At 38.5% G+C, this 10,704-nt stretch overlaps 1 protein-coding gene across 1 annotated transcript; it reads right to left on the bottom strand.

Moving 5' to 3' along the window:
- Positions 1-3,750: 3,750 nt before the first annotated feature.
- Positions 3,751-7,593, bottom strand: rps8a (ribosomal protein S8a). Its single transcript, XM_080011423.1, has 6 exons — positions 7,544-7,593; positions 6,579-6,685; positions 6,229-6,328; positions 5,499-5,674; positions 5,030-5,159; positions 3,751-4,244 (listed from the first exon to the last, which is right to left on the bottom strand). Exons 1-6 carry the CDS (start codon positions 7,545-7,547, stop codon positions 4,135-4,137), a joined length of 627 nt encoding a protein of 208 aa, XP_079867549.1. The 5' UTR covers positions 7,548-7,593; the 3' UTR covers positions 3,751-4,134.
- Between the last annotated feature and the right edge of the window lie 3,111 nt (positions 7,594-10,704).

A 10,704-nucleotide genomic window follows, 5' to 3' on the forward strand; every position in this document is an offset into this window, starting at 1 on the left:
ACTCAAAGTCTGATTGCACTGATTCCAAAGCCCCAAAAAGACGTGCTTCTCATTGATAATTGGAGACATATCTGTCTGCTCAATAATGATTATAAAACAATTGCTCTGTTGTTTGCCAGGAGAATTTAAGCGGCCCTGGACACAGTTATTGATGAGACACAGTCAGGCTTTATGAAAAATATACATATTTCCAATAATATTAGACTTGTCTTGAACATACTTGACTATTCTGATCTGGTATCTTAAGATACTTTTATCCTCTTTCTAGATTTCTATAAGGCCTTTGATACGGTAGAACATCAATTCATTTTTTCGCTCCCTGGAAACAATAACCTTCGGCGATTTGTTCTGTGAGTCTATTAAAATGTTGTACGCTAATGGAAATACCTCAATTAAAATGAAGCATGGAACGACCCCTCGATTTGATCTGAAACGTGGCATTCTTCAGGGATGTCCGATCTCGCCTTATCTATTTTTACTCTGCACACAAATTGTCACAACTTATATTATTAACAGGGATGTACAAGAGCCTTCATCGATGGTAGGGATATCATTATTAGTGGGCTGGCTGATGATACCACACTTTTTATGAAATATGCAAGTCAGATACCTGTTGCTCTTCATATAATTAATGAATTTTCTCAGGCTTCTGGTCTATGCTTGAATATAAATAAATGAGAACTGTTAGCTGTTAAAGAATGTGATGTACACACTAACTGCAATATCTCGGTAAGGGAAAATGTTACATTTTTGTGGTTTTCTATTTATAAAGACCAAAATTCAAGATGCTCTTTGAACTTTACTCCTATTATTCAAAAATATTTGAAAGAAATTGAATCAGTTGTTGCCACAACGTCGGTCATTGAAATGAAGAGTCTTACTTACTAAGGCTGGGGGAATTTCTCCACTCACATATGCAGCTGTTTCTTTACACCTTGACAGTAATATCAGTAAGATGTTGATCGGATGCTCCTTAACTTTATTTGGAAATATTGTACATATTATATTAAACAAGTGTTATTATGAATAATTATGAATCTGGAGGGCTTAATTTCCTGGATTTTACCACTCCAAATAATATGTTTAAAATCAACTGTGCTAAACATTTCCTATAAAATCCTGTTTCAATCTGGAATTTTATTTCCAATTACATTTTCTCTTGTTTTCGTGGCCTGAGCTTTATTTGAAGTTGTAATTATAGTATATATATTTTAATATAATATATAGTATATTATGTAAAAATATTTGTATTCCATAAGCAGGTCATTCTAGCCTGGTCTTTGACATGTAAGCACAACTTCTCACCACACAGGTATCTTATTTGGAATAGTAGAGACATTTTGTTTAAGAAAAAATTCCTTTTCTTTGAGAGATTCCGAATCAGGTTATGTTGGTGGGTCAATTGTTCAATGGGCGACTGTTCATGTACAGAGAATTTTTATCTACATGTAATTTCCTAGTGTCCCATAAGAAAATTTCTATAGTTTTTAATGCCATCCCAAAAGGCACCATCATGCTTTTCAGGAATATACTGTAGGTAGGGCTGCATCTACATCAGAGTTTCCGTTAGAAAAAAATGGTGCCGGTCAACGTGTCCTGGAAGATTTCAATTTCCAGACAAATGGGAAAGATTCCGGTCAAATATCATCCGTGTTTATTGAGCTTAAAAGCAATTGACAAGCAGTCTATATAGAGGATGACATCATCAAGGTACAGTATGTAGCTGTATAATATTTTTTGTTGAATATTCAGAATAAAATAAGTCCCATCAGCAAACACCATTTTAAAAATGAATACATAAATATTATGAAAATTATTACTTGAAATCAATTTATTTCCTTTTGTGAACAATAAGTAACAAGTGCAGCCACTTTGATAAACATTTCACAAAAATTACATTTAGACCAAATCAAAAACAAAATAAATATGGCAAGTAGGTCTAGTAATAGGTCTGAAAAATACGATGTTCCTGCATCCTTGATTTTTTTGATTGAGCAAGGTCAAAAGCTCTTTTATGTGTTGAAAGTAAATATTGAGTTTTGTCTTTTAGCATCTTCCTCAGCTGCTTACAGCTACAGATAGTCATTCATCCATGGAGATAATTTGGTGGCTGCTATTGACCTGGTTGTAACCGGCGCAATGGCATCTAACACCAAGGAACACAGATGATTGAAGTGATTGACCAGATCATTTATGTTAGAGGGTTGAATAGGGATATTATATAAATCAAGAGAAAATAGATAAGAACTTTGCAGAAGACTGATTATTTAAAAAGAGTACTGTTTGATTCAGAATTGGAGCGGTTGCCTGGATGCAGGAGTAAGAAAGAATACACTTATGACTGGAGAGAAGGTCTATCAGTGAGAGGGAGTCTACAGTCAGACCTAGAGTGAATACAAGGTCAAGGCTGTGGCCTCAGTTATGAATTGAACCATACATGCTGCACAAGATTAAACAAATCAGTCATCTTTGGAAATTCACTAGCAAAATGGTTAGATGGGTCATGAATGTGGATATTAAAGTCCCCTAGATAAGTTCATCATAATTGGGGAGAACGGAAGAAAGAAAATCAGAAAATTCTGCTAAAAAGCTGCTGCTTGGTTTGGGGGGGTGGTAGATCAAGCGTGCCCCGGGGAATTAAGAGTCAGTAGTCAGGAGGGCGGAGTTCGATTAAATGGCAGCAGTACCCAGATTTAAGCCAGGTCTCTGTTGAGATCAGAAAATCCAATTGCGGGATGTTATCAAATGGTTCAGGATCAGGGTCTTGTTTGACAGACCTTCAGATCAATTGAGGAAAGTAAGCTGAGGTGATGGGTTAGACAGGTTGCTTATGACTGAAGGTAATACGGATCAAGTTACTACCATTGGCTGAAGTTGTGTGAGTAGGAATAATATTTGATACTACAATGCTAGACCTTGTTTAGTATTAGGGTAACTTCCGGAGTCAAACAGTAGATATCCACATTTTCTGCAGCTTAAATTTCAGATAGTGGCTCAGAAATAATCAGGACTTCCATACCAAATATTTAAATTAAACCTAATTCTGATATTGATTTACAGCATCCATTTTGGTTTTCTTTTGTGAAATGTCTATGTTGAAACCAAGCTTTGTAGTGTAAGCCACCTGTATGTCACCCATCACATTCTATATTTATAAGTGTTTCTTGGAAGTCTTATTCCATACCCAACTGTTCATGCACTATTTGACCAGTATGCCAAGATGGTCTTATAAGTGGAAACATTTTGGCTTGACATTTGCTCGTTCAGATCGCAATTATTTTAGTAACATTTTTTAGGACACCTCACACCGAAGTTGAGTTGACCCATTAATCAATCTATGAAAACAGCCTCAAAGTCTGAAGATAACTGGGACTGTAGTACTAGTTGCTGCTCTGTGCATGGTATGTTTAGGTTTTGGGGGGTTTTTTTGCCTTAAAAAAAAAAAAAAGGGCCAGTTATCATTCAAAACCAGTTTATATAAGTGGAAGTGACAAAACCCAACACAAAATGACAAGTATTACTTTGACCTTTCTACCCAAGTATATAATACTCTCTCTTATATGTACTTAAGTACTGAAAGCACTGGTCATGGCCAGTGCCTTGATGTAGCAGTTCACTCATTTAAAATCATGAGCTCCTGCTCACAATTTATGAGGGAAGTTGTTTTTTTTTTAAAATCCCAAATAAGTTGTTTATCTGGCATTAGTTACTTGTACAGACGTTTAAATGAAATGAGGAGACTCAAGCAAAAACATTTAAAACCTTTTAATAATTCATTTACAAGCTTTGATGGTGCACATTTGCACTAGATTGATATCAAAAGCTGAAATCTGTTACGAAATGCTTTCCAAACAGACATCTGTGTTAAATTTGTTTTTAGCCTTCGAAAGGAGGGAATCATTTTGGGACCCAGTCCTTCTGCTAACTAAAAGGTTAGTCTAGCACTGAAATTAGTGTGAACAGCCAGGGATACGACTGACCAGCAACCCAACAGTGCATTAACAGTTACACCCCAACACTGCTTGTTCCAAACAGGAGATCCTTTAGAATATGAAAGAGGAAAAAAAAAAAAAAAAAGACAGTACACATTTCTGGGACGTTTGGATTTTATTGACGTATCAAACAGCTGTACATCTATTTGCCTTTTTTGGCCTTGATCTTCCTCAGGTAGAACTCCAGCTCCTTGCCCTCCAAGACATAGCCATCGGCTCTGCCACACTGGCCTGGTCTGGAGGCAATGCAAGCTGAAGAGAGAAGAGCATGTCAAACCAAATACTTACTTGTACATCATGCTATTTACGGTTTTTAGTTTTAGATGAGTTGGATACTTTAATCCCTGAAGGGAAATTGCAGTGTAACAGCAGTGCACATTGAAAAATATTTGATGATTGCTTTCAGTCCTTCGGTGCAGTGTGCAGGATTTAATGGCATCTAGCTGAACGGACTTGGCAGAAATGGAATATACAATTAATAAGTATGTTTTAACTAATGTATAATCCCATAAAAATGAGAGTTGTGTTTCCGTTACCTTAGAATTAGCCCTTGATATCTACATTGGGAGCAGGTCCCCTTCAACGAGTCCACCATGTTTCTACAGTAGCCCAGAACGGACAAACGCAACAGTGGCTCTAGATAAGGCCATTCTTGGCCACGTTAGCTCTCCTACAACTTGAGGGGAGGGAGCGGCGTACAGTTAGTTGCGATCTCCAACCTCACTGCTAGATGCTGCTAAATTATACATACTGCACCTTGAAGTTGCTTCAGAAAAAAATACTCATCTCCCAAGATTCAGTAGCAGAACTGTAAAATGTTCATCACAAGCAACTTTAGCATATCAGGCAAATGTAAAAAAAATGCCCCCACATTTCCAATGTGCAAGCCGGATCATGTGATCTGAATAGGTTACAGTTACACAGGAACAATAACAAAATGGTGTAAACACCTCTCAAAAATAAATAAAAAATGATATAATGCAGGTACTATATAAATCCATGCAACCACAGTGTAGTTAACTGGATGCTGAACTCACCAAGAAGTTTACCCTGCAGAAACTGCTCTTCCAGGAGGGAGCTGATCTTGCAGGTCTTTTTGCGCTCATCAATTTTCTTTTGGGCCTTTTTAGATCTCTTCTTGTTCAGAGTTTCTTCCTCCTCTGGAGTCTACAGTGAAATAACATTGGAACAATGGTCAATTTCACAATCATTTTTCATTCAATTGGTAATACAATCCCCAAATCTCCCCATTACCCACTACACTCCTTAATTCTTGCGCCAAGGAGATTCAATGGTACCAATTAATATTATGGTCTTCCTCAGAGTCATCAATATCATCTCAAACATTCAGTAGCAGAACTGGACAAGTTATCTTCATTGAAAGACCACGTATAGTTGCGTAAAAAGCACCACAACTCTTACATCTGCCCAGGTGTCATCTTAAACAAGCTTTTCCATTACTCATCAGAAACTAGGAAGTGCCCACTGACAGCCACTCCCGCTTACCAGTTTGGCTCCCTTCTTGCGTCCCAGGGGAGTGGCATAGTGAGCCTCATACCACTGCCTGAAGGGCACACTGTCAACCAGGACTATGCAGTTCTTCACCAGGGTCTTGGTTCTAACCAGCTCATTGTTGGAGGCATTGTAGACCACATCAATGATCCTGGTCTTGCGTGTGCAGCCTGTGAAAGAGTAGAACCGTTATGGGTCAATTTGAGCAGAAATAAAGTGCATAAGGGAAAACACCTTTGGCCATTTGGTTTTTCTCAGAGTGTCTAATGTCACCATTTATACTCAGCAGCAGAACTGGACAAAGTTCTCTTCATGGAAAAACAAGCCACACACCACTCACTTCATAGACGGAACAGCAGCAGTTCCAAGGTATTCGAATGGGAATCAACTTGAGCTATAATGTCAGTTTGTAATCCATATTAGATTGCATTACAATTGTAACCTAGTGAAAACACCCATTTGAGCAAACTCAACCTAAACGCAAGCCGGAATTGTTACTTTCCTAGAAATGCATTTTAGAATGACAGAAAGTGACAACGAAAAAATAAATAAAATCATTCTTCCCAGAAAAGTACTGAGAAGATGTTGACGATTGAATTCCACAACTTTCGCTTTCTTCAATTTCCCTGATCTGCAGATTAAACAAAATCTTCCACTCTAAAAGTGCTACTTATTCCACAGAGAATGGTTAGCTGGCTGTGGCACTCAGTGGTTTAATACTTACACTCAGAGCCCCATGAGAAGTTGCCAACATCAAGCCTCAGAGCACGGTACTTTTTGTTTCCACCGCGGACCCTCACTGTATGGATACGACGAGGCCCAATCTAAAACAGTAGATGAGATGTAGGTTAGGTTGAGACAACATAGCGCTGACAAGATGTTAAACAGAACAATCAAGAGTTAACTGCAGCGTGTCAGAGTAACTATGACAAGTCCTAACATTGGTAGGCCCAAATATTTGAACCAAAACGGCCAAACAAAAACCTACCTAAGGTCAGGTTCTCATCACCCACGCCATCCCAGCATATTCAAAGCAATATTTTTTTTCAGGCTGCACCATGTGCCTTTCCTCACCTTTGTGTTCGCTGGTGGGCGCCCAAGCTCATACTTCCTTTTCTTGTGATAGGGCTTGCGTTTACCGCCTGTCTTGCGGCGTTTGTGCCAGTTGTCCCTCGAGATACCTGGTGGATACGGAATTGGATAGTTTAATGAGCGTCAGACACATGAAGGAAAAAAAAACATTTGCTAAAACGAGTTGCTCGAGTGAATCAGTTCTCCAAGGTAGTTATCCGCATTATGAACTCGGATTCCGCATAAGGTTTTCATCACTTCACTCGAACACTCGTCAGTAGAGATGCGTGCACCCAGCTCCAGGATGTCTACAGAGAACACCACGCTAGTAATGCTACTCGTTCCTTTAGCCTGGGTTAGCTGGCTCTGGCTTACACTTTAGTACCCACAAAATACAGTCGGTAGTTACTGTAGGACGTTGTCGACAAACGCGTCTTGTAATGTCTACATTTCAAGGCGGGCGGTGCTGAATTAACACGTGTAGTTTGGTAATTACAGTAGCCAAATTAAGTGACGTAGAAGTTAAATGCTCATAGTCTGAATCTATCAGTCTGGCGTGGTGGCAACGAGCCTGCTAGCCGTTTGCACCTAGCATGACTCTGCCACGCAAGAAATTGGCGTTTAAACTCATACTATTACAAAAAACGAAACCATTTCTAGCCCTTAACAAATCAGGCAACCAAAGCCTCTCGGTAGGTTGACGTCCCTATAACTAGTACTTTGCAATTAAAACACCGTTCAACATCAGCAGCTAAACGGTCCATGCGAGCAGCCATCTTGATGGAAAACACACATCACGGTACGATTTAATCAACGCAATATTAACTGGGCTAAGACAATCGAGCTGAATATATACATGTCTGGAAGATAATCAGCTTCAACGTGGCAAACCGTTATTGTCATTTTCTCGCCGGGCAAACGCTGATGGACAAGGATTCCCGCTACGACCACGACACGAGAACACGTACCCATTCTCAGGCGCCGGCTAGAAAGAGGGACCGCAAGGGCTCATGGGGAGTTTGAACCTGCGCTCTATCGCGAGAGGTCGTGCGTTGTTGCATTTGGCGCCCTCTATTGGCTGGAGTGTGGGCCACGTGGTTCCCGTCGCCCCCGCTCCTCAACGACACGATTCCAAATGACAGAAAATCATTTATCATCCATCAGTCGTCAACGCACGCATATATACACTCACATAAATATACATAGTTGTAGGAATAGTAGGATGATGGATTTTTTTAGGCCGATCATTTTGATATGCATTTTGTTTTATTATAGATTATTTGTTATTATTCTTACGACTTCATTATTCGGACTACTTTGTTTTGCACACCCCTCCCGTTATTATTTAACTGCGCCCTAATGGTATGGCTGCATGTGACGAACACATTTCACATTTTGAGTAAATTCTTTCTCCTTCTCTCTTTTTTGTACAGTTATATGATATTTTAGCATTATGGCATATTTTCTTTCCTCTGTATCTACTACGCTGCAATGACCAGCTGGCTGTACCTTATTATCCTTCACATTAAACATTTTCCACTACTTCTCGTATGTTCAAATAATAAAAGCCTCAGAGTTCCAGAAAATGATGTAGCTTTTTTTGTCTTTTTTTATATAGCCAAACGTCAACCAAATGTTACTGGCACATGAGGACCACATTAAGGAAAATGGGTTAATTTCAAATTGTACGCAAAAAAACAACTATTTTCTACTAATGATAATCTGACACCTATTCACGACATTTCTAATAACAATAATAATAATAACAATAATAATTATTGTTATTATAATTATAATAATTATAGCTTTATTTATATAGCACCTTTAAAACGTTTACAAAGTGCTTTAACAGAGAAATAAAAGTAGAGTGTTCAGATCATGAAATTAAAAGGCAAAGTAACATTAATAAACAATAATTAAATTCATTCATTAAATTGTAAAAGCTGATAGAGAGACAAAAAGACAAAAAATAGATACAATATGATAATTAGAAATATAAATAAAAGGAAAAAAATACAAATAAATAAATAAAATATATATTATAGATAAAGAAAGGGGGCGACATAACATAAAAGCAGATCTTCTCACTTCTCAAATGGTTTTGAGAAGTGATTTAAAAGAATTTGGCCACGAGGCAGCACATAGATTGAAAATAAAATTGGACCTAAAATGGAACCTTGCAGTACACCACAGGTCAATTGAGCCGTAGGATTAAGAGAGAGAGTCGTTACCGATGGAGATTGTGAAGGTTCTTTCTCAAAAGGTAGGAATAAAACCAGGCAAGGGCAGCGTCCTTGACGCCAGCCCAGGTGTTAAGACAAAGGCTGTGTCAAAGGCTGCACTTAGATCTAAAATAATTAAAATTGCACTATTCCCCCTATCGGCTGCTAAAAGGATATTGTTGGTTACTTTGAGGAGGGCAGCTTCTGTGCTATGTAAAGCTCTAAAACCAGACTGGAATTTCTCAAAGATGGAAGTTATAATGACACATAAAAGCCCAAAGCTGGGTTGATACCACCTTCTTTAAACCCTTTGAAATAAATGGAAGTTTACAGATGGGCCTAAAATTGTTAAAATCAAGGTTTGGGTTCTTTAAAAGAGGATGGACCACAGCATGTTTAAAAGCACAAGGAAAAATGTCTTTTTCCAGCGAGCTATTTATAAGAGATAATAAACTGGGTCAAATCGTGTCAATTACCTCTTTAAGAAATGCTGTGGAGATAATATCAAGGCTGCACGTGGTTGATTTCATGTGGGATAGAGTTTCATGTAAAAATGATGGCGACAGTTTCAAAATTGGTAAAATAACTGTCAGTAACCCTACTAGCATGTATAGCTTGGTCAGGGGGTGTAATTTCCTGTCTTATATTCTCAGCTTTTTTTTGCAAAAAAGTTAAAAAACTCCTAACACATCTCTGGTGACGGCAGATTAAGATGGCAGGGGGAGGGGGTGATGACGGAGACTATTACCTTAAATAAATCTCTAGGGTCAGAATGGTTTGCAACAATCAAGTTAGAGAAGAAAGCTGCTCTTGCTTCTTTAATTGCCCTTTGATAATGTGCATAGCGTCTTTTCAGATCTCATAAAATGTTTAAACCACTTTTCTTCCGTTTCTGTTACTTTCTACAGTCTCTCTTTGGGTCCTGGGTGGATTCATTTATCCAGGGCTTCCATGTTTTATTTTACTTTTTGTCCTTGTATGGGGCGACAGAGTCCAGGGCAGTCAGACAGCTGTCATTATGATGGGAGACAAGCTCCTCTCTGTTAAAATCTGGACAACAGGCAGTTAAAGGCGAAGAAGCAGCACTGAAAAGCTCAGAAAACGTACTCGCTGACATAGTTCAAAACACGGCGGCGGAGAGGATTGCTGTGAGTGATGAAAACTTGGGATAAGACCACACTGAATAAAACCACTTTGTGATCGGACACACATATCTTTTGTCTCTAACTAAGTCAAGGGTGTGGCCCTTAGAACGTGTAGGTTTGCGTGCCGTTTGAGTGAGGTTAAAAGAGTCAAGAACATCCATAAAATCAGGAATAAAAGTGTGGCTGGGGCAGCAGATATGTATGGGAAAATCACCTAAAATTAGAATTTTGTCATAATTTGATATATAATGAGGTAACAACTCGCAAATCCTTGGTTAAAAACATTATGTGGTCTCGACAGTCTATAAATTATTAAAATTATCACTGAGTCCTTGGAATTAAGCATAAAACCAAGATGTTCAAATGATGTAAAACTTCTATGGGAAATGAGGGTGCTTTTTGAAAAATGTAAAATCTGGTTCTTCCAAAGGTTCTAAGAACCCTTTCTTTTGTGTCCACACTGCATGATCAAGTAATTTCCAGTGGAATCCACTTCTCGAGGGACATTTAAAGGAAACGACACAAGAGAAGCATTCAGTGACGTAAGTCCACGGTGATTTTATAAAACACATGAAAAATAAGAAACTTCATTTAAGGTAAACATGTCACTATTTATAGAAAAAATTATTTCCAAAGCATAAAATCGACGTAAACAAAAACAGCGTCCCTCTGCCCGACCTCGCAGTGGACACAGTGGACTCGGAGTGACCCTCGATCACGACAGGTTTTTCTCAGTGAGACCCCAAGTCCCATCGCCCTGGG

The sequence above is a fragment of the Zeus faber genome, assembly GCF_960531495.2.
Source record: "Zeus faber genome assembly, chromosome: 12".
In the NCBI taxonomy this organism is placed as follows: Eukaryota; Metazoa; Chordata; class Actinopteri; order Zeiformes; family Zeidae; genus Zeus; species Zeus faber.